At 45.4% G+C, this 22,953-nt stretch overlaps 1 protein-coding gene, 1 long non-coding RNA gene and 1 pseudogene across 4 annotated transcripts; 1 reads left to right on the top strand and 2 right to left on the bottom strand.

Annotated features, from left to right (window-relative positions):
- Positions 1–6,228: 6,228 nt before the first annotated feature.
- Positions 6,229–6,889, top strand: LOC123094361 (uncharacterized). Its single transcript, XM_044516383.1, has one exon. The coding sequence runs from the start codon at positions 6,309–6,311 to the stop codon at positions 6,732–6,734; it is 426 nt and encodes a 141-aa protein (XP_044372318.1). The 5' UTR covers positions 6,229–6,308; the 3' UTR covers positions 6,735–6,889.
- Positions 6,890–11,705: 4,816 nt separating this feature from the next.
- On the bottom strand, positions 11,706–12,124 carry LOC123094360 (uncharacterized; annotated as a pseudogene).
- A 2,874-nt stretch (positions 12,125–14,998) lies between these two features.
- On the bottom strand, positions 14,999–22,947 carry LOC123090871 (uncharacterized). Of its 3 annotated transcripts, none has more exons than XR_006442633.1 (11): positions 22,595–22,947; positions 22,410–22,497; positions 21,654–21,854; positions 20,560–20,625; positions 19,379–19,587; positions 19,209–19,285; positions 17,855–17,937; positions 17,353–17,757; positions 16,744–16,945; positions 16,075–16,177; positions 14,999–15,624 (listed from the first exon to the last, which is right to left on the bottom strand). It is a non-coding gene; the product is annotated as an uncharacterized lncRNA (long non-coding RNA). The 3 variants fall into 3 exon arrangements; XR_006442634.1 differs by having other exon boundaries at positions 16,075–16,173; XR_006442635.1 differs by lacking the exon at positions 16,075–16,177.
- Between the last annotated feature and the right edge of the window lie 6 nt (positions 22,948–22,953).

Genomic DNA, 22,953 nt, shown 5'->3' with positions numbered 1-22,953 from the left:
GTAGTCGGTCTGAGCCGCTTCATCCAACAATACCGTCGAATCAAAGTATGACATGCTGGTAAGCAGTATGACTATTATCGCCCACAACTCTTTGTGTTCTACTCATGCATATAACATCTACGCATAGACCTGGCTCGGATGCCACTGTTGGGGAACGCGGTAATTTCAAAATTTTCCTACGATCACGCAAGATCTATCTATGTGATGCATAGCAACGAGAGGGGAGAGTGTGTCCATGTACCCTCGTAGACCAAAAGCGGAAGCGTTTAGTTAACGCGGTTGATGTAGTCGAACGTCTTCGCAATCCAACCGATCAAAGCACCGAACGTACGGCACCTCCGCGTTCAGTACACGTTCAACTTGGGGACGTACCTCGTACTCTTGATCCAGTTGAGACCGAGGGAGAGTTTCGTCAGCACGACGGCGTGGTGATGGTGATGATGAAGTTACCGGCGCAGGGCTTTGCCTAAGCACTACGACGATATGACCGGGGTGTGTAACTGTGGAGGGGGCACCGCACACGGCTATAACAATTGTCAACTTGTGTGTCTAACGGGTGCCCCCTCCCCCGTATATAAAGGAGTGGAGGAGGGGGAGGGATGACCCTCTATGGCGCACCCAAGGAGGGAGTCCTACTCCCAGCGGGAGTAGGATTCCCCTTTCCCAAGTTGGAGTTGGAGAGGAAGGAAGGGGGAGAGAGAGGGAAGGAAAGGGGGGGCGCCCCCCACCCAATTTAGATTGGGCTTGGGGAGGGGGGCGCACTTCACCTGGCCGCCTCCTCCTCTCTCCCACTAAGGCCCAATAAGTCCCATACACTCCCCGGGGTGTTCTATTAACCCCCGGTACTCCAGTAAATGCCTGAACTCATCCGGAACCATTCTGATGTCCAAACATAGTCGTCCAATATATCAATCTTTATGCCTCGACCATTTCGAGACTCCTCGTCATGTTTGTGATCACATCCGGAACTCCGAACTACCTTCGGTACATCAAAACACATAAACTCATAATACCAACCGTCATCGAACATTAAGCGTGCGGACCCTACGGGTTCGAGAACTATGTAGACATGACCGAGACACATCTCCAGTCAATAACCAATAGTGGAACCTAGATGCTCATATTGGTTCCTACATATTCTATGAAGATCTTTATCGGTCAAACCGCATAACAACATATGTTTCCCTTTGTCATCGGTATGTTACTTGCCCGAGATTCGATCGTCGGTATCTCAATACCTAGTTCAATCTTGTTACCGACAAGTCTCTTTACTCATTCCGTAATACTTCATCCCGCAACTAACTCATTAGTCACAATTCTTGCAAGGCTTATAGTGATGATTATTACTGAGAGGGCCCAGAGGTACCTCTCCGAAACAGGGAGTGACAAATCCTAATCTCGATCTATGCCATCCCAACAAACACCGTCGGAGACACCTGTAGAGCACCTTTATAATCACCCTTTTACGTTGTGACATTTGTTAGCACACAAAGTGTTCCTCCGGTATTCGGAAGTTGCATAATCTCATAGTATGAGGAACTTGTATAAGTCATGAAGAAAGCAGTAGCAATGGAACTAACACGATCATAATGCTAAGCTAACGGATGGGTCATGTCCATCACATCATTCTCCTAATGATGTGATCCCGTTCATCAAATGACAACACATGTCTATGGTTAGGAAACATAACCATCTTTGATTAACGAGCTAGTCAAGTAGAGGCATACGAGGGACTATATGTTTTGCCTATGTATTCACAATGTACTAAGTTTCCGGTTAAAACAATTCTAGCATGAATAATAAACATTTATCATGAATTAAGGAAATAAACAATAACTTTATTATTGCCTCTAGGGTATATTTCCTTCAGTGTCATGTAGTTGACGTTCACATAACACCACTAGAGGAGAGACAACATACATATCATCAAAATATCGAACGAATACCAAATTCACATGACTACTTATAACAAGACTTCTCCCATGTCCTCAGGAACAAGCGCAACTACTCACAAATCATACTCATGTTCATAATCAGACGGGTATTGAATAGCATTAAGGATCTGAACATACGATCTTCCACCGAATAAACCAACTAGCATCAACTACAAGGAGTAATCAACACTACTAGCAACCCACAGGTACCAATCTGAGGTTTTGAGACAAAGATCGAATACAAGAGATGAAGTAGGGTTTGAGAGGAGATGGTGCTGGTGAAGATGTTGATGGAGATTGACCCCCTCTCAATGAGAGGATCGATGGTGATGATGATGGCGACGATTTCCCCCTTCCGGAGGGTTGTTTCTCCGGCAGAACAGCTACGTCGGAGCCCTAGATTGGTTCCACCAAGGTTCCGCCTCGAGACGGCGGCGCTTCGTCCCAAAAGCTTCTTTATGATTTTTTCCAGGGCAAAAGACACCATGTAGCAAAAGATGGGCATTGGGGGGTTGTCAGGTGGCCCACGAGGCAGGGGGCGCCCTGGGGGGGTAGGGCGCGCCCTCCACCCCCGTGGCTGGTTTGTGGCCCCCCTCTGGTGCTTTCTTTGCCCAATATTTTTAATATATTTCAAACTGACTTTCGTGGAGTTTCAGGACTTTTGGAGTTGTGCAGAATAGGTCTCTAATATTTGCTCCTTTTCCAGCCCAGAATTCCAGCTGTCGGCATTCTCCCTCTTCATGTAAACCTTGTAAAATAAGAGAGAAAAGGCATAACTATTGTGACATAATGTGTAGTAACAACCCTTAATGCAATAAATATTGATATAAAAGCATGATGCAAAATGGACGTATCACTACCGGTGGCGGAGGAGGAGCGTGCGTGAATGTCCCTTTTGTTCTCATGCTCATACATGTGGAGAAACACCACCCTTATAAGGAGGTCCAACTTCCACCAAACTAGCAACGTGGGACTAAACTATGGCTCCACCTCTTGCCTTGCACGAATGGTCTAAGTGGGCCTCTAGGATTTATTTGGAATTTCTGAAATTGCTATTGGGCTGGCCCAAAGTAGACTAAATTCCAGCACCGCGCACTTGAGCGAAGGAGAAAATCACTGGTTGGAAACGAAGCTAGGTGGCGATGATCGGCCGGCCGCAGTTGCACTTTCGGCATGCGCTTGGAGGGGCTCGTTGCACCGCCATGCGTGTATGCCTATTATTGATGGGGAAACGTTTGCTGCCGGACGACCGGCTAACAACTCGGTCGGTCGCACGCGAGCCGCGCGATTGAATCGCGATCATGTCTCGGACACATCCTCTCGCGCGGGCCAAGCGCCATCCTTCCCCTTCCATTAGCCTTATCCCCTTCCCCACCCTTCAATCTTATCCGATGAGTAAATCAAACCCCATCCCCTTGCAGCCCCTTTCTCATGGCTGATGGGCAAGCTCACTCCATGGCTGCTCTGCTCCCGGGTGTCCTCACCTAAGCTTCTCACGGCTGCGAGCCGGGACCCTGGCGCCCTTCCTAGTTGCATCTCAGGCTTGCCGCGAGCTGCGATGGGCAGGCGGCGGTGGGTGACCACGGCCGGCGAGTGCTACTGCTACAACTGCTACAGCCAGATGCTGGGACCAGCACCCAGTTTTGCTACCACCGCGGTGACCGTCGCCGTAGACCCCGAGAGAAAGGAGGTACATGAGCTGCAACCAGCAGCAAAAAAGCTGGAACCGGCTAAAAAGAGCTACCACCGGCGAGAGCATAGGGTATGAGCGGCGACGCCGGCCACTGCCATTGCTGCAACGGAAGAAAAAAAAGCTGGAACCGGCGACAAAAAAAGCTACATCCGTCGACAAATAAAGCAGGCATCGGCGAGAGTATGGGCTACAAGGTACGAGCACGATGCCGCCACTGCCAATGCTTCATTCGGAGGAAAAAAAGCTACGACCGGCGACAAAAAAGTTGGCACCAGCGTGAGCAATGAGCCGTCCGCGCGCTAGCAATGTTGCAACCGATGGAGAAAGGTTGTATCCGGCCAGAACGACAGCTACTTCCGGCAACGGCGGGGGCCGTTTTATTGCTGCAACCAGCAACTGCGGTAGCTACCACCGGCGACGGCGGCCGTGTTTTTGCTGCAACCGGCGAGAAAGACAGCTACCTCCAATGACGGCGGGGGCCAGTTTCTTTCCTGCAACCAACAACTGCGGCAGCTACCACCAGCAACTGCGGCCGTGTTTTTGCTCCAACCGGCGAGAACGACAGCTAGCTCCAGCGATGACGGGGGCCCTTTTTTTGCTGCAACCAGCAATTGCGGCAGCTACCACCAGCGACCGACACAACTACGAGTTGCACGGACGTTTCTGCGCGTGGCGACGAGGAAGATAGTACTAGCGGCGGCGCGAGCTGTCTATCTGCGAAGGGGATGGCATTCGCGACCACGGTGACGGCGACTTGTGCGGCGAAGGGGAGTGCGTGCAGCGAAGGAGCGGTTGACTTTTTCAGAGATAGAAGGCAAGGAAAGAGACGCACTAAAGGGAGCAAATCAGACGGCGCTAATCACGTTTATCGGATGGCTAGCGCTCGACCGGCCCAAATTTGGACCGGTGCACCAATACATAGCAGTCGCCTTATTGGTTTGAAAATTATGTAACGTACATTTTGTTCATGTGCAAACTTCTAGTTTAACTTCATCTGTAATGATATGCAGCCTCCATCCACGGTTACTTGACGCTGAAGTGGTTGTATCTAAGACGTTGGGAGTAGTTTGTTCATCCATGCTGGTAGTTTCCTTCTACTTTCAGCATGCATATCTTGACCATTTTGCATCCCTCCTTTCGTAAGTCGGTAGTAACCGAGGTGCTTCCGTGTCAAGGATAGAGCAGAAATGCAAAGATGCTCTCTCGATGGGTCTCTGCTCCAGCCACACGCTACACCAGTTTCCGAGAATATATCATCTCGGCGTGCATTTTGGCAGCTAGTACTAGCTGCTTATGAAAAAAACAACTATACTCACTACTCGATGAGAATATATCATCTCGGCGTACTTTTTGATAGCGTGTGCGTGCACATAGTCAAATATGTGCGTGCACATAGTCAAATATGGGCGTGCACGACATACGGCCTCACTTTACCTATTAACTATTCCTTCACTCCGTTCCTAAATACTGTATAAGTCTTTGTAGAGATTTCACTATAAACTACATATAAAACAAAAGAAATGAATCTACATTTTAAAATGCATCTATATACATCCGCATGTGGTTCATAATGAGATCTCTACAAAGACATAATACTCCATCCGTCCGAAAAAGTTTGTCCCTTAAATGAATGTAGCCAGCACTAACTTGATGCTAGATACATTCATTTGAGGAACAATTTTTTTTTGAACGGGAAAAGTATTTAGGAACGGAGGGAGTACTGTATATGCATGAAAGGAGTGACGAACCAAGTGGGAAAACTTGTGCATATTGAACACTCTTAAGTTTCTATACATATGTATATCCCCGATCACTAGCTTATTGTATATACTCTACTTTGCAAGCTAGAGATGCAGCACTTTTACACCTCAGCGAATCCTTGATACTCCTACTACCGTAGACTGTAGTGCTAGTATATTCCTCGCACAAAAGGTCCACGTGATACGGGCGTGCGCGACATGAGACCTCAGTTTACTCACCATATGCTTATTATACAAGTATATGTATATGCATGAAAGGGGTGACGAACCAACTCTGCATGCATGCAGTGTGAACATGAAGAAACTTGTGTGCTCTGGCCCCGACCACCAGCTGCCCATTGTATATATGCTACTTTGCAAGCTACTAGGAGATGCAGCACTTTTACAGCTCAGCAAATCCTTGATACTCCTATACTACTGTAGACTGCAGTGGTAGTATATCTTCTTCGCAAGATGGTTCACGTGTTACGAGTAGTATAGAGGATACGGTGTACTACAAAACCATTCGCCGACATGTGCTGCATGCATGTTTGTCATGCCAGACACGGCCGGACAGAGGGGACACGCGTAGTTTCCAGGCAGACTTTCAACTTCAAACTTTGCTGCTCTAGGCTCAAGAATCAAGATGATACTACTAAGTACTCTGATGTGTAGTGTGTTCTTCACCCGCACGCTAACTAGCAAGGCCTCATCACACCACATGCCCGGTGCAACCTGTACGTGGGGCGCCTTCCTCGCCATTGCCTAGTCATTTCGATCTATAAGTCTATAAGTATGCCCTGTTTGCCTTTGCATCTCTGCATTGCAGTAACAGTTCTAATCCTAGTAGCCTTGTCACCCGTGTAGTAAAAGAGTCCCTAGTACTCAGTAGTATCTTGTCAAACAAGCGTACGTTAGTGCCTCGACGAAACCCTGACCAAAATGGCACGGTACTCGCGCGCCTCGCTCTCGCTGCTTCTTCTTGCGTGTTGTGCCCTTATGCGGAGCTCCTACGGCTCGAGACCGCCTCCTCTGGGGTCGCAGAAGCATGCGGTCCTATCTCCGATGGTTCACGGCGCCGCCCAACCACGCCGCCTCGGCGACACGGAAGAGGGTGCGACTGGTCATCATGGAGTAGACGCTGACGATGATGCTGTCACAGCTTCCACGATGGGCGTGGGCGATGTTGTGCCGTCGGAGCAGAGGAAGGGATCAGGGCTGCCGGTGCTGCAGCAGGCGCTGGGAAGGATGCTGGGTTCGAAGCTGGCGCGGCGGATCCTCGGAGGGGAGGCGGAGGACTCGGCGGCCGGGCCGTCGTGCCACTCCAACAACGCGCACATCACTTGTGCCCCGCCGGCGCAGCACTGACCGGGCCGGGTGCTTCTTGCGAGTCCCAGCTGATTCCTTCATCCCTTGATGCTTTCATGTAAATTAACAGTAGCTCTTTAGATCTTGTTCTTCCAAAAATATGGAAGAATTGATGATAACCCTCCTTGTTGGTCTGCCTCTCGATCATAAACCCCTTTCCCACTGTTTTGCACTGTTTGATGCAAGACACAAAAGGGGCTTATCATCAAATCTCCCCCCAAAAAAATGAACCTTTCGTTATTGTTGATGATATATCATAGTACTTCATTCGTCAAGACAGTCCCTATAGTCTCCGATTCCATTTGACCCTAAAGTATTTATTACTTGGAAGGCGGTCGATCCTGTTGCTAGTGCATGGAGCACGTATATTGTTGTCGTTTTAGAAGCCGTCACTTTCCATGATTGCGTCTGATTGCGGGCGTGATGCAATCTCAGCACACCTTCAATTCCACTCCAGCTGAGTCCAAAGTCCAGTTCCAAGAATACGCGCACACGTACGTGTGCCGTGTGGGTAGGGTAGGTGAAGGCAGACATGATGCCAGGCAAAGTCCAAACCTATGTACGGAGCAATTCCGAAAGAAGAAACCGCCGACAAAGCCGCAAGTTTGACGACGTGGAAAGTAATTAAACATGCGCAGTTTCCGTGGACGGTTGTCTGTATATCTATCTATCTTGATTTTGTCTTTCATTTCCAGTGCCTCAGTAAGTGGATGTGAACAGCGCGAAAAGGTTCCTTCCTTTCGTGCGCTTACTATTCCGAATCCGTCGGACCCGAACTCAAATTTATTTTAACATGGCACAATCATAGATATTCACATATACTCATCTCTATGAACACGCGCTCGCACACACTATCACTATGCGCATATCCAGACCGACACAAAAATAGCAAATTTACAACGAACGTCTCGCAGTCGACGGGAGCGTCTCCTCTTACTGAATAAATATCGCCGGAAGACTAAAGTAAATCAAGAAAAATGCAAACACCAGTACCAAGCGTAGGACTTCAAACCCTGGTGGGCTGGTTTCACCACAAGCAACCTAACCATTTGAGCTACGGTCAGACCTGAACCGAAGTCCATGCATGGGCAGCCAGCCGGGGTGGGCGTATGTATTTGGAATTCTGGATATCATATATCCACAACACTTTTACCTCCTTTAATTTTCACAAGGTGGCCTCTTTGGGGAAAATGGGCGTCCTTTGTCTCCTCGTCGTTACATTTTGGTTTCACTATGCAAATCCCTCAATACGACGGTTCCATACAAGACAGTGTGGCAAAGCCAAGAGTTCGAAATTGTGATATCAAAATGTCAAATACATGTGTCTAGACAAATTTTGTAATATACTTCCTCCGTCTGAAAAAACTTGTCCCAAGCTTGTCTCTCAAATGGATGTATCTAGTATCAAATTAGTGCTAGATACATTTATTTGAGGGACAAGTTTTTTCCGGACGGAGGGAGTATTTCTAGGCGATTTTTACATGTTTTGCCAAAGTCATGTGTAGTAAACTGACTACATAGAACATCCACACATTGCCATTCTTCCATGGTAGTACTATTAGGCTGGTTGTAATGGGAAGTATCATATACTAGTATCATATGCATGATACTAGTATATGATACTATCTTCCTAATGCATAGTATCATATACTAGTATCATGTAGTACTTTATTTATTGCCATGCATGACACATAGTAATATAGCATTTCTTATGATACTGTATTATGATATGATACTCAACCCTCTTTTTTTTTCATTTAATTGTATGACACCTTATCAAACTTGTCTAGTTGGCATGCATGATACTAGATATGATACTAGCATTACGACCAGCCTTAATTTGAAGATGGTGTGGCAGTTTCGAGGCAAGGCAGGGCATAGTTTACCTAAACTATGCATGGAAGGGGTGACGAAACAACTCTGCATGCACGCATGCATGCAGTGTGAACATGGAGATGCAGCACTTTTACAGCTAAACGAATCCTTGATACCTATGTGCCAGCTGTAAAAGTGCAGCAGTAGTAGTATATTCCTTGCAGAAAGGTACACGTGTTACGCGTATAGAGTACGTACAGAAGCACGCACCGACAGAGGAAAAAATCCAAAATAAATCTTGAACTTCTAGGCAAAAGCTAAATCAAATCATGAACTCTCAATCCCTGAAATTAGCATACCAAACTCTCCGATCCCGGTCTATTTTGAATCTTGAGAAGATTTAACCGGTATTCGCTGAATTGGGCTGGCCCATTAACGTAGTTGCTCACGCTGCTCCGGTTTTTCTTTGTTTTTTATTTATTTTTTTCTTTCGTTTTTCTTCTGTTTTTGTCTTCATTATACTTCTGTTTTTTCTCTGGTTTTTCTTTCTTCGTTATAATTTTCTCTCTTTTTTTACTTTTTGATTTTCTTCATATTGTTTTTTTTATTTTAAATGTCACAAGCACATTTTTTTATTCTTTTTGAATCACACGTATATTTTTTTACACTGTCAAATTTGTTTTGAAATGCCACATACATTTATCCAAACTTGTGATATTTTTTAGATGTCACAAAAATATTCTTTACACATTTGGTCAGGTATCAAAATTTGTTCCTAGTTTTAGAATTTTCAAAAGGTGTTCGCATTCTTCAGGTTTCAAAATGTGTTCGCTTTTTCAAAATAGTTGTTTTCCTAAAGTATTCAGAATTTTCAAAAAGTGCTCACACTTTATAAAATGTCCGGACATTTCCAAAATTGTTTATGTTTTGAATATTTGTTTGCCCCTAAAAAATAGTTTCAAAGTTCAACGCTTGGTTAGGCACGTACCTGATGTGATAATTCAACGTACCTGCAGATTATTAGCAAGCTGCGTGCTCCCAAAGTTGAGCTAATTAGGGCCGCTGGTTAGGCACGTACCTGGGCAGCGTTGGTTCCATGGCCGGCCAAAAGCAGCACCCACACAACGGCGACGAGAACAAGTAATTTAGCCATCGTCGCCTCGGCTAATTTGCTTTGTGCTCAATAATGTACGTGGTGATGAGGAGAACACGCCACACATGCGCTTATATATATAGAGAGAGAGGCCGGTTTCATCCTGATAAATTTGGAAATGTTGGCTAGTTGTCTGTACTAGTGGCTAGCGGGATGAGCTCAACTCGGCCAGGTTCCAAGTTCGACTCTGCCTGAGTAGTTTTTGTCACATCGCGCTTTAAAGAAGTGAAGAAATACTTTTTACGTCATGTGTTAAGAAAAATAAAAAAATCTCGCTCGGTGCCTGATGGGCCGGCCCAGTCGAGTCCATAGCTGCTAACAATCCCCATGCCACATCGACAATTCCTGTTTGGAAACTCACTTAAGATTGAAAATAGACTGGGATCAAAGAATTCGGCGTGCTGATTTCCGGGATTTAAAGTTTGGGGTTAGATTTAGCCTTCGTTTACAAGTTTAGGGTTTATTTTGGACTTTTTCCCACTGACAGGTGGTGCGTGCATGTTTGTCATGCCGGCCGGAGGAGACACTGCGTAGTTTCCAGGTAGATTTTGGTTCTCTATGCTCAAGACGATGCTTATGTGTTTCTTCACCAGCAAGATAATTATAATTAGCAAGGCTTGGTCACATGCTCGGTGAAAACTGTACGTGGGGCGCCTTTCCTCGCCATTGCCTAGTCATTTCGGTCTATCTTCTCCACGTACGTCCCAACACCCTCTGTAAGTAGGTCATCTCTGCATTGCAAGCATTGCAGTAACAGTTCTATTCCTAGTTTTGTCACTCGTGTGGTAAAAGAGCCACTACTCACGTCACTAGTATAGTAGTATCTTCGAAAGAAAGCTCACATAGCTACTCCCTCCGTTCCAAAATAGATAAACCAACTTTATACTAAAGTTAGTACAAAGTTGAGTCGTTTATTTTGGAACGGAGGGAGTACATACCTAGTGCCTGGTGCCTCGGCAGAAACCCTGACCAAAATGGCCCTGTGCTCGCGCGCTGGTCTCACGCTGCTTCTTCTTGCGGAGACGCCGCTCGGCCGGCGCACACGCAGCGCCGGCATCGTCATCAGCGAGGGCGGCCGGCGCGCCTCCTCGTCGGCTCCTCCCCCGCGCTTCGTCAAGCCGAAAAAGGAGCCGGGTCTCGCGCCGGTGAAGACGGAGCCGGGGCTGGCTCCGGTGAAGACGGAGCCGGGGTTGCTGGCGCCGGTGAAGGCGGAGCACGACGGGGTCGAGCTCGACGATGACGTGGCCCTCGAATGGGCATGCCAAGACTCCCTGAAGATGGCGAGGGAGCGCCAGCGCGCCGCCCTAGAGCGCTTCGCGCAGCGCCGCCGAGGCCGCGACGAAGGCGGCATCGTCGTCGTCGACGACAGCGACGACGACGATGACGCGCCGCCGCCGCCGCCACCAGCCGGGGAGGGGTCCAGCAGGGGCGCCCGAGTCAAGGAGGAGAAGGCCGACGATGGCGGCGACGACGGCGACTTCTCGGCCTTCAGCAAGTTTTTTTTTTGACTAGTTTTTATATGTAATGGCGTGTTTTAGCTCAAATTTGCGAATATAAAAGCCCATGTTTGCCGAAAAATGGCGTGTTTCAGCCCAAGTTTGTCTAATTTTTTTTTCACGCCTGGGGCCGGCCCTGGAGGCGGCGGCTGGGGGCCAACTCACCCCTATACCCACTTTTTGCGCCGGGTCACCCCCAGGCGGCGATTCACCTTTCCAAGTAATAAATACTTCGGGGTCAAATGGAATCAGAGACTATAGGGACTGTCTTGACCGGCGCGCGTTACGAGTGAAGTAGTACGTATGATATACGAGTATTATCATTCATCAATAACGAAAGGTACACATTTTTGAAAGAACAAGTTCGAAAGAGCTACTGTTATTTTATTTTATTTTGCGGGCGAGAGGTACTGTTAATTTACAAAGAAGCATCAAGGGACGAAGGAATCAGCTGGGACTAGCTAGCTCCTGCTCCTGGACTATAGCAAGAAGAAGCACCCGGCTCGGTCAGTGCTGCGCCGGCGGGGCACAGGTGATGTGCGTGTTGTTGGAGTGGCACGACGGCCCGGCCGCGAGTCCTCCGCCTCTCCTCCCAGCACCCGGCGTGCCAGCTTCAAACCCAGCATCCTTCCCAGCGCCTGCGGCAGCACCGGCGCCCATGTACCCTTCCTCTGCTCCGTCGAGACACCACCACCACCATCAGCGTTAGCTCCACGATAACCAGTCGCACCCTTGTCCGTCGGGGGGCGGACTTTGGTCGCCCCGTCTTCGCGGGGGCGTGGTTCGGCGGCGCCGTGAACCATCGTGGGAGACGGGACCCCGGCCATCTGCGGCTCCCGGGGAGATGGTCTCGAGCCGTAAGAGCTCTGCACAAGGGCACATGCGAGAAGAAGCAGCGGGAGCCAAGCGTGTGAGTACCGTGTCATTTTTTTTAGAACATAGACGTCAGGGATGTCCGGCTTTAAATTAATAAAGCCCACAACTTAGGCAGAGTATCACAACCACAGGACCAACACGGCGCCAAACATGAGGCAATTAAGTTAAGGAAACGGCCGCGAGACGAGCGAATAAGTGCGGTACAAGGAGTTATCAGCCAAAACAAATGAGCACGCAGGCTCGGGAGGTGCTAGGACCAAAAGGGGCTGCCCATCCCTACACGGCAACCAATGGAGCGGACGACAGGGCTCGGGACTCGGAGTAGACGGAGCGCAGATGACAAATAGCTTGGCGGTGTAGATCAGAGTCATGTTGTCTTCCCAGCGGAGCCCATTGCTGCAAGAACACGATGCATTTGAAGATAACGTCAGCGGGATGCGAGGGAAACACACCCTCAATAGTAAACTTGTTACGGATATTCCAAATAGCCCATAGCATAGCCGCCGCACAAGTCCACATGACCCTACGAGACGTGCCTTGAACCAGAGACAAGGAAGACACGAGCTCAGATAGGGAGCGTGGATCCCAATCCACTCCCGCAGCCGCACGGACCGCGCTCCAGGCAAAACGAGCCAAAGAGCACCGGAAGAAAGCGTGGTCAGCATCTTCCGGGGTCCCGCACAGCGCACAAGGGCCGGAGGCGGGGCCATTGCGTTTAGCAAGGTTAATAGAGGTAGGAAGACGATCTTGGCAAAGTTGCCAGAGGAAGACCTTGATCTTGAGGGGAATTTTAGCCTTCCAAAGCCCCGTGGCCGCCGACGGGATCTGGCCGCGGGAAAGCTCTTTGTATAGGGAGTTGACAGAGAATTTGCCAGAGCCGGAAAGCCTCCAAGAGATCGTGTCCGCGGAATCCGACAGGCGGACGTCCGCAATCAAAGCCTGAAGGCGATCCCAATCCGCCAACTCCGGCCCCATTAGTTCGCGTCTGAAATTAATGCAGGGAGGGGAGGCGCTAAGAGCCGAAGCAACCCGTTGGTCGGGCTCGACTGCTATGGAGTAGAGTTGGCGAAACTCCGACCATAAAGGCCGCTGGCCAATCCAAAGATCAAGCCAGAAACGCGTGGAGCGTCCATTGTTAACCCCAAACTTTGCACCCCCGGCAAAGAAGGGTTTGAGGAATTGAATAGAGTTTCAAAAAGGTGACCCTCGAGAAGCCGCGTCGAAGAAATTCCCATGCAGGAAATATTTCACACGGAGGAGGTCGATCCAAAGGCCAGTCTCTGCCTGAGACATTTTTCAGATCCACTTGTACATTAGTGCGATGTTCATCAGCTTGGAGTTAATGATCCCAAGGCCCACCGGGCTTTAGGACGGCAAACGGCCTGTCATTTGACCATATGTTATTTTCGTTTCGGTCCCGCTCCTTCCCAAAAGAAACGGGACCGCGGAGTACCGTGTCATTGGGTCAGGGTTTCGGCGAAGGCACTACGTACGTAGCTAGGTGCGAGCTTTGTTTGGCTCTTTTACCACACGAGTGACAAGACTAGGAATAGAACTGTTACTGCAATGCTTGCGATGCTGAGATCAAAGGCAAACAGGGCGTACTTAGAAGGTGTTCGGACGTACTCCCTTCATTTTCAAATATTTGTTTTTCTAGAAATTTCAACAAATGACTACATACGGAGCAAAATAAGTGAATCTATACTCTAAAATATGTCTACGTACATTTATATGTTGTGTTCATTTAAAATGTCTAGAAAGACAAATATTTTGAAACGGAGGGAGTACGTAAAGAAGATAGACCGAAATGACTGGACAATGGCGAGGAAATGCGCCCCACGTACACAGTTTTCACCGAGCATGTGATGTGATGAGGCCTTGCTAATTTGCGTGCGGAGCGTAGAGCAGCAAAGTCTGCCTGGAAACTACGCGTGTCTCCCCAGGCCGGTCGTATCCGGCATGACAAACATGCATGGTTCTGTACTCTCCATACTACTCGTAACACGTGGATCTTTTTGCGAGGAGTATACTACTGCTACACTCTACAGTAGTATAGGAGTATCAAGGATTCGCTGAGCTGTAAAAGTGATGCATCTCCTACTAGCTTGCAAAGACCTTCCTCCGTTCTTAAATATAAGTTCTTTTAAGATTTTCAATAAAAACTAGATACGGATGTATATAGATATACTTTAGAGGGTAGATTCATTTATTTTGCTCCGTATGTAGTCCGTATTAAAATCTTAAAAAAACATATATTTAGGAACGAAGGGTGTAGAGTATATACAATGGGCTCTGGGCTGGTGGTCGGGGACTCCGGGGCATTGCACAGGAGCACACAAGTTTCTTCAGGTTCACACTGCAAGCATGGATGCATGCACGCATGCAGAGTTAATTATATAATCAAATGGTAGGTAAACTGAGGTCGCATGTCGCGCACGCCCATGTTTGACTATGTGCACCCGTACGACACCACAAAGTATACGAGTATATAGTACTGTTAGATGTCACAGCTAACGGAGCAGCGAGTAGTGAGCTTCGGTACTGGTGGGAGTATTAGTCAGCACTAAGGAGCTTTCTCATAAGCAGCCAAGTGCTAGCTGATAAAATACACGGCGAGCAGGTATATCTCGGAAACCGGTGTAGCTTGTGCCCGGCTGGAGCAGAGACCGATCGAGAAATTATATCTACTAGATCGGAATCGCGCTTTGGCGCGAGGGTGCCGGTCACAACATTTTGATAAAGCATATAACAATTTGTCAATAGAAGCCCAGGTTTAGCATGCACAGACAATCAATTGTGTTAGAAGCAAAACATCATAGGATTTATGATGAACATCATGTTATAAGACAGAATCAAGCTCGGCGCTTTCATACGACCAGAGAGGGGACACGACGCATAGCATGTACATATAAAACACAGGACCATACATTACTTTTTACGATAGAGAAACGGGAATAGAAATCTAAAGTCATGCCTTGTTCAGAGAAAAGTGGAGATACGAACATACCACCAGGTGGTACCTTACACTACAAAGACAACAACGGGAATCTAAAGGCTATACATTTCTTGTTGAGAAGAACATCAAAAGGGCAAAGATACTGGCTTGGGCGATACAAAACAAAAGGTCGACGCTTCAGTAACTACACAAACATGTTGGGTACGATGTACTGACTGAAGCTCACCAGAAACTATCTCTCGTGGTCTCCAGGCGCTGCCTGACTTCATGCCGATATAGCATAGTCTCTCTGCTAATTTTTCTATGCATGCAAATGTTGTTTTCATAACTCCTTTGGTACCGTCTTGCCCTCAGGTGCCCAGCAGTTGTTGCATTTTGTACTATTTGGGCAGAATATGAGCTCATATGTAGTAGCATCCTTTGTGTAGCTTCTTGATTGTCTCATTTGCTGCACCCAGCCATGTTACCAGGTGCTTGACTTGATTCTCCAGCCTTTTGACGTGGGTGTAATGATAGTCTCTCATTTCTTTGCCATATGTACTTTCCATAAATCTAATGGCTTCGATAGCAACACTGTCTTCTGCCTCTTCATAACTATTTGAAATCACACCAGATATCGAGGTTGGAACAAGCAAACCATCAAACAATTGTTATAATGAATTAAAGGTAACTGTCACACGAGACTTGCTGCCTGGACATGTCTTGTGATGATAAAGTGCAGGGGGCAACTTCACAGCTTGCAGCATATGGGCAAAAATATGGGCATAGGGAATCACTATTAGATAGGAAAAACATATAAAGGTCTGATGTCCAATCATAACACACCTTGATTATTATTTTTTAGAATTCTTTGATACACACTAAGCTCTTGACCAAAATATTTGAGCATGCACATCTGGCATTATGGTCTGACCCCAATGATGCCAAGTTGGTAACTAAAGGAAGCCATAGCCCAGCTGCCAGGCAATGAATCAAAAGACCAACAACTAATGGCTTTATCAGACACAGACTAAGAAACACATGTTGAAACTGGTGATGGCTCACCACGCTTTGTCTTCCTCATCGATGCCTCCCTCTTCTTGTTGAGCGCCGAAGAGGAGGAAGGGCGGAGCACTGGCCATGGCCTTCTGGTGGTATCAAGCACTATCTACATCCAGCAGCTATCTACATCACTTTATGGTAGGTAATGCACAAACGACAACTAAGGTTTGAAGAAATGAATGACTACTCATGTTGGTTCGCCACCGATCCATGTTCCAGAACTTACCAAAAAATTAGACAGAACAACTACATATGAATTATCCCGACCAGGAAGCCATGTACATTCGTAATATATGACAGATTTTGAATGAAGAAGAAAGAGCATTTCAAGAAACATACATCTTGTTAATCTACTACCGAGCAATCAAGTCAGAAACAAAAGTACAACTTCAGCGGTATATGAGATAGATCAAAAGAGGTAAAATTTGAGGGTGTGCACAGAAAATCACTACTCTGACCCATCTTGCCATCACAGAAGTATTTCTTCTTTTCTTATCATAAAATAGATAAATGAAACATCACATGAATCTAGCGAGATGAGAATTTCTCCAATTTTATTTAAGTATAAATTAGAAGAGAAACCTTTCAAACATGTAATGTAAAAGCTAATTATGCATTTCAAAACTAAACTGAGCTCAAAGCTAGACATTTATAGCTTTTACTGTAACTCACGATTGACTGAGCAGGCGACAAGACTTGAACTGTTCCTTTGGTGTATGAGCACGCACTAATTAGCGTATTTTGATAACAAATGGAGCCTACAATGATCACCACTGGGTAAGATTTGAACAATTCCATTGGTGTCTGAGCATCAGACCATATAAAATTTGATGCCAGACTAAATTTCCTCAGTATGATGAATCATTCGCGGTACCTGCATGAATCATAAACAATAGGAATTATAAAAAGTGGAGCTACACCCAAACTGGATTATATAATTTGACATATGAAAGTATCAGACAAAGGACGAGTGTCTTCGGATAATTCCAATTTTTTACCATCAGCACTTAATAAAAATAGCATAAAAGGATGAAGTTATCAGGGTACTTGGACTTTTTATAACATGTATATGAAACTAACCATGCTCGCCGGTGAGGGCATCCTAAATATTTTTGTAACAACACAAAGCACAGAACAACCACATGGTGTCAATGATTAGAAAGTGAGTGGCATACCATAGTCCACAGGTAACCCGTACGATACTAAAAACATAGATGCACAAACTCTAGTTGACCAGATCAAAAAAAGTAGAGAAGAATCCATCAATGGTTCAGGACATACCCTGTTGACTGGTGTTGCCATGGATCGGAAAGCTCATGCGCCTGTCGCCGGTGTAGCGGGGAAGAGATCCCTACGTGCACTTGGATCCATTCACACCTCAGGAGACTACACGTCGCCATGCAGAGTGGGCGACAAACCTAACATAAATCCATATGCACAGATCAGATCAGTAAGATGGTATGGCGACAAAAACATGAGAATCAAAAGGAGCGTGACTCCCTTGAGGTCCCCGTCATCTCTGCAACCCAAGCTCAAAGGAGGCATTCGGTGTTCCTCAGCGCAAATTCCTAGGGTGGTGTGACTTCCACGAGAATGGAAATCATAACATAGCATCTAGACCGGGCTAGAAAACTAAACGGTCTGATGGTCATCATAATTTGAAGCTTCTTGATATCATGGGCTTGGCTGCAAGGGATAGAAAACGCTCAATGTTATAAAACACAAGCAATTATGCAGACAACAAAAAACATGTATCACTAATTTTAGAAGTACAAAAACATACAAGCGCCCCACAGAAGTCTCCCCTTCTAAATGCTTCAGACAACTTCCCCGTCTCTTATTTCTCATGAGAGAGAGCCTGCCATGCTGATGGTGTTCTTGAAATCAGTACAGTAACAGTAATCACGTGCATATATTTGAGCAGGAAAAAAATATATGAGCACATGCCATCCTTCTCATACAAACTGCATCTACATTAAAAATACAAGAACATGCCTTTTTTCCAAACGACAAGTTTCAGTATAGTCTCCATTGATTTGGACATCCACTTAAACAAAGCTAACCAGTATATTAGAGTTTGAGAACAGCCGTGCACCACCTCATTGCAACATAAGTAATATATGTTGTTGCTGGCCATGACATGTGTCATGCACCATTTTGACAAAAAAAATGACAGAAAAAATATTTTGCATCTACTGTTAACTCGATTCGGTTTCAAAGGTAATGCTGGTTCATGCGAGAGGTACAACCTGCAATATTCTGGGCATCAAAAGAACATACGAAATTGGCCAATCGCATAAGAGGAAATACAAGAGATCTTTCTGTCCCAACTCATATTTGTGATTACCTCACTATGGCTGGATTCTTTTTCTGGGCAGTGAGCACAATAGCAGCACACATTCTTTTTTCGCTTTATCAGTTCATAAGAAGATAAACCATTTTTTGACCAAGGCAATGATGCTCAACGAACATTCACTTGGAAAAATGAACTAATGTAGTAATTTTCTTTATATTGACACCTGCTTAGTATCCAGGTTCGTTAAACTGGGAGTTGCTCGACTAAAACCAAACCACATCATATTTGTTTGGTTTTTTAGGGAGGGTCTTGTTCACTCTCTAAGCACCCTAAATAAATGGCACATGTATATAACAGTTTCTTTGATGTGTTAATTTTGAAACAAAATCAAAACTCAGAAGCTTCATTGAACCTGTTTTAGCCTAGTTAACATTAACTCGCTAGGTTTGGATCACTGATTTTTCTCTCTGAATGCTCCGATGATTTGTTTTAGCATTTGTTTCTTTTTGTGAAGAACAATGAGTATACGTGCTAGTAATTAACTTGTAAAATTGTGTACTACATCGTCAACAATCTAATGATCCAACCTAACACTTACATCTAGAGGTACTCAATCTTTGGCTACAGGCAGCATTTATATATGATGGGATGCATAGTACATCAAATCTACTTGTGAGATGTGACAACTATCAACATCAATTTTTCTAGTTGTCATCCTAGACACTGAGGAACAAGCAAATCTTCTTAAATAGAGCAACTAAAATTGACCACTCTGACCCAGTAGCCGGCACCTAGATAAATTACAACCCTGAACTGCAAAACAACAAGAAAAGGTTCTCACCTTGATACTGGCAGCGCCACAGGAGGGTCTCGAGCAGCTTGAGGCAGACCAGGTCCTTGTCCACGGTGAGGGCCTTACTACGAAGATTGAAAGTATATTTGTTACAGATTAATCGGCGACGTTGAACTTTCCAGCTTTCAAAAATCTGAATACAACATATACGGATATACCCGAATGAAGAATCACCAACTGGTATTTGACAGCTGAAAACACCGATACAAGGCGAAGTTTCATACATTCTAACCTAAGCATCATATGGTAATCATCATGCCTTTCAGGCAATAGGTTCCTGGAAAATAAGACCTCATGGAAAGAGCTGACCGCCGACTCTTATGTGTTCTTGTGTGAAATGAGCAGAAAGACGCTCCATTGTGTTCTTCTGTGAAATGAGAAACTTGCATCAAAATTAAAAAGAAAGGATATCATAGTAGAGGTCTTGTACCAAATGACTTCCAGAAAGGGAAGCAATGTATGGAAATACAGAAAGTATGGCAAGAGATTAGTTATGTCGTCAGACAGCAAAACAATTGTCTATGGTTTTGCTAATGCTAATACGTCTTGTTAGAAATCAAAGAAGGAAGTTCTATGTGAAATCAAATGTTCCAAAACTTTGCAATGGTAACAAACACCAAATACTAAAAAAAAACTGGGATCTAGTGTGTCTAAGCAAGCAGTTTTTTGTTCTCTCTTTTATACATAGTAATTAATCATGACACGATCCAGGTAAGAATTAGAGTAGAGCATGTTTTATTTCACAGATAATTTAATTAGCAGGCTTCTAACCCATCATAGGATTCACCTATAGATAGTCACTTTTGGGCTCAAAGAACAATGCATTAGCCTATTCCATTTACTTTTGACGTACCCTCTCATACCAACACAACATTGCAGCAAGTAAATAACTAAGGGAAAACATGCAAAACCAATCAGCCCTTGTAGCTTGCATTTGATTGGTCCACTAAAAATGAAAGCATCCATTAAAAAGGAAAAAGGTTAACGAAAGTGCTCCTAACAGAAATATACAAAAATAAAAGACGAATATCCTTTTTATCCGACATCAAACAGATTTTCTCATTGAGCTTGAGTATACATCAAGTAGAGTGCCCCCAAAGGGGGGAGAACATGTTTGTCCAACAGAAAATTCATTGGTCCAGCCACCATCATTGTGCTTTTTTAGACAATGGGAACACAAAAAATAATCCGTTCGATACAAATTGCACATGGTGTCATGGATTAAGTATGAAAATGAAGATACTATTCCATATAAAACAAATGACAGCTTATGAAACAATGGACTCCTAAGCTAAAAGAAAAAGTGCAAGAAAAGGGAATTATGGCATCTTTTCGTTACCAGCAGGATATGTTTCTGAGCTCCTCCATGGCCTGAACTCATAATGCTCGAAATGATTTCTCAACACTACAAGAAAGCAAGCATATAGATAAAGCTGCAGCTCATAGTGAGGTCTCGTCATCATTGTTCCGGAACTGTAACAGAATATAATAGTATTTCCTACAGAGACTCTAAGTGATAATAAGGTAATAACATCATGCAAGTTTCATGGGCTAAAATTGCGTATTTCCTACAGAGACTGGAAATACAGAGCTTAAGATGGTATCATAATTTCTCATTATCTTAAAATAGCATGTATTGGTTCATGTAGTTGAATAAATAGATCATCCATACAACAACAACATCTAGTACGGTGGCTGACAACAATATGGCATTGCATATATGTTTTTATAAATGATATATATTCGGGTAAAACCTGCAATGAGATAGCCTTTTTCATGAACCTACGATTTCCATAAAGAACATATAGTTAAGAATGCAGGGTGGCACAACAGAAGGAAATGAAGAACCTCTAATATAATGATGATGGCAGCCACAACCAACAATGTGAGTAAGATGAATAACAAACTTAATGAATGGGGCAGCGGCCTATGCAACCAATGCAAAACCTCTGTCGAAGTTGGGTTTGTATATATCCTCCTAATCCTAAGCACATAAAGATGTGAATTGAACAATGGCTGACAGATCACTCAAAGTTCAAGTGCATTGTTCAGCATCAGCTCTCAATAATCTATTGAAGGAAATGAAGAACCTCTAATATAATGATGATGGCAGCCACAACCAACAATGTGAGTAAGATGGATAGCAAACTTAATGAATGGGGCAGTGGCCTATGCAGCCAATGCAAAACCTGTGTCGAAGTTGGGTTCGTATATATCCTCCTAATCCTAAGCACATAAAGATGTGAATTGAACAATGGCTGACAGATCACTCAAAGTTCAAGTGCATTGTTCAGCATCAGCTCTCAATAATCTATGCTTAATCCTGTACTAATTATATACCTTGTGGATTTACATACTTGAGGCTACACCAAATCCATAAATGAAACAAGAGTGCATAAAAAAAGAGCATATATAAGTGAAGAAGAATATAACCTTGAAACTATAATTGAGGTAAATTTGAGCAGTTCCACTAAGCTTCGTAGGCAAAGTATACATCCATGCATAATTAGCACTCCCACTTCCGATACATAATCAGGAGCAAGGCCAAGGATTGATGCCCAAATCCCTCTATCGAAAAAGGATGATCTGCGCTAGCTCCATGAATAAATGATTACTCGTCCATGCCATCTGAACCTGTCACAGACCAACGATATGGAAGATAAAACAATTAGCTTTAGGAAAATGGATTATTACATGGGTGAAATTAATTACTAACAACTACAAACATGTTATATTTATTATCATGTCCAAGATAAGTAATTTAGTGAGCCAGTGCCAAACCTTTCCCTTCCCTTGTCACCACTGATAAGGACAAATCAGGCAGCAGACAAAATAAAAAAGGTAATAAAAACATAGGAATCTAGGCAGACCACAACAATCTCCTACACAACAACAACAATATCCAAGCACCTAATGCATCCAAGCAAGACAAATTAAGAAAGGCAACAAAAATCTACCCCTGGATATAGGTATGAGGCCTAGTCTCCTGCAAAGCAACAACAAATACCAGGGATCCAAACAGAACCAAGTACCTAATCCATCCAAACGAATCCGATCAGATCTAGGATCGAGCAGCAAATGCATCCAAGAAAAAGATTCGGGGCAGTCAACACATCCGAAAAGCTACTGGAGCTGCACATAACAACTAATAGCTCTGCTAGACAGGAAGGAAAAGGAAGAGCTCACAACCTAGGAACCTTGCAACCTCTCGACATGGCAGCAGACAGCAGGCTGGCCGAAGCTTCAACAAACAGAACAAACAACAACTATAGAGGACCTGCAATGATAAATCCGACACAAAATCAATGTAAACACGAAAACCTAGAACTGAAAGAGAAGATAGACCGGCATCTCTAGGCAAGAGAATGGATCACCTGGGCGTCGTCGGAGTGGATGTGCTTGGAGAACCGACATCGACGGCGGTCGTGTCGCGCCAGGGAGCACCGACGCCGGCGGCGGCCTTGTCCTGCTGCGCCTCCTTGGCGCTGAAGGGCGCTCTAGCAGCATGCATGAAGCAGGGGCTCGAGGCGTGGTATTGGGGGCCGCTGTCGCCCTGGGCCTTCTCTCCGCCGAAGGGCGCTCTGGCAGCATCGACGGATCAGGGGTTGGAAGCGCGGGATCGGAAGCCGGCGTGGCGCAGAGGAGAGGAAGAGGAGAACGCACACGGGGGGAGTCGAGGAGGACGAGCAGCGGCGGCGTGAGGAGTTTGAGGGCAGCGAGGTGGGCGGCGCCA

This window comes from Triticum aestivum, chromosome 4B (assembly GCF_018294505.1).
Source record: "Triticum aestivum cultivar Chinese Spring chromosome 4B, IWGSC CS RefSeq v2.1, whole genome shotgun sequence".
NCBI lineage: Eukaryota > Viridiplantae > Streptophyta > Magnoliopsida > Poales > Poaceae > Triticum > Triticum aestivum.
This window is presented reverse-complemented; position numbering and strand designations above follow the sequence as displayed.

Bases quoted from the DNA above. Each gene is read 5' to 3' on its own strand.
- LOC123094361 (XM_044516383.1), top strand. From the start codon at position 6,309: ATGGCACGGTACTCGCGCGCCTCGCTCTCGCTGCTTCTTCTTGCGTGT.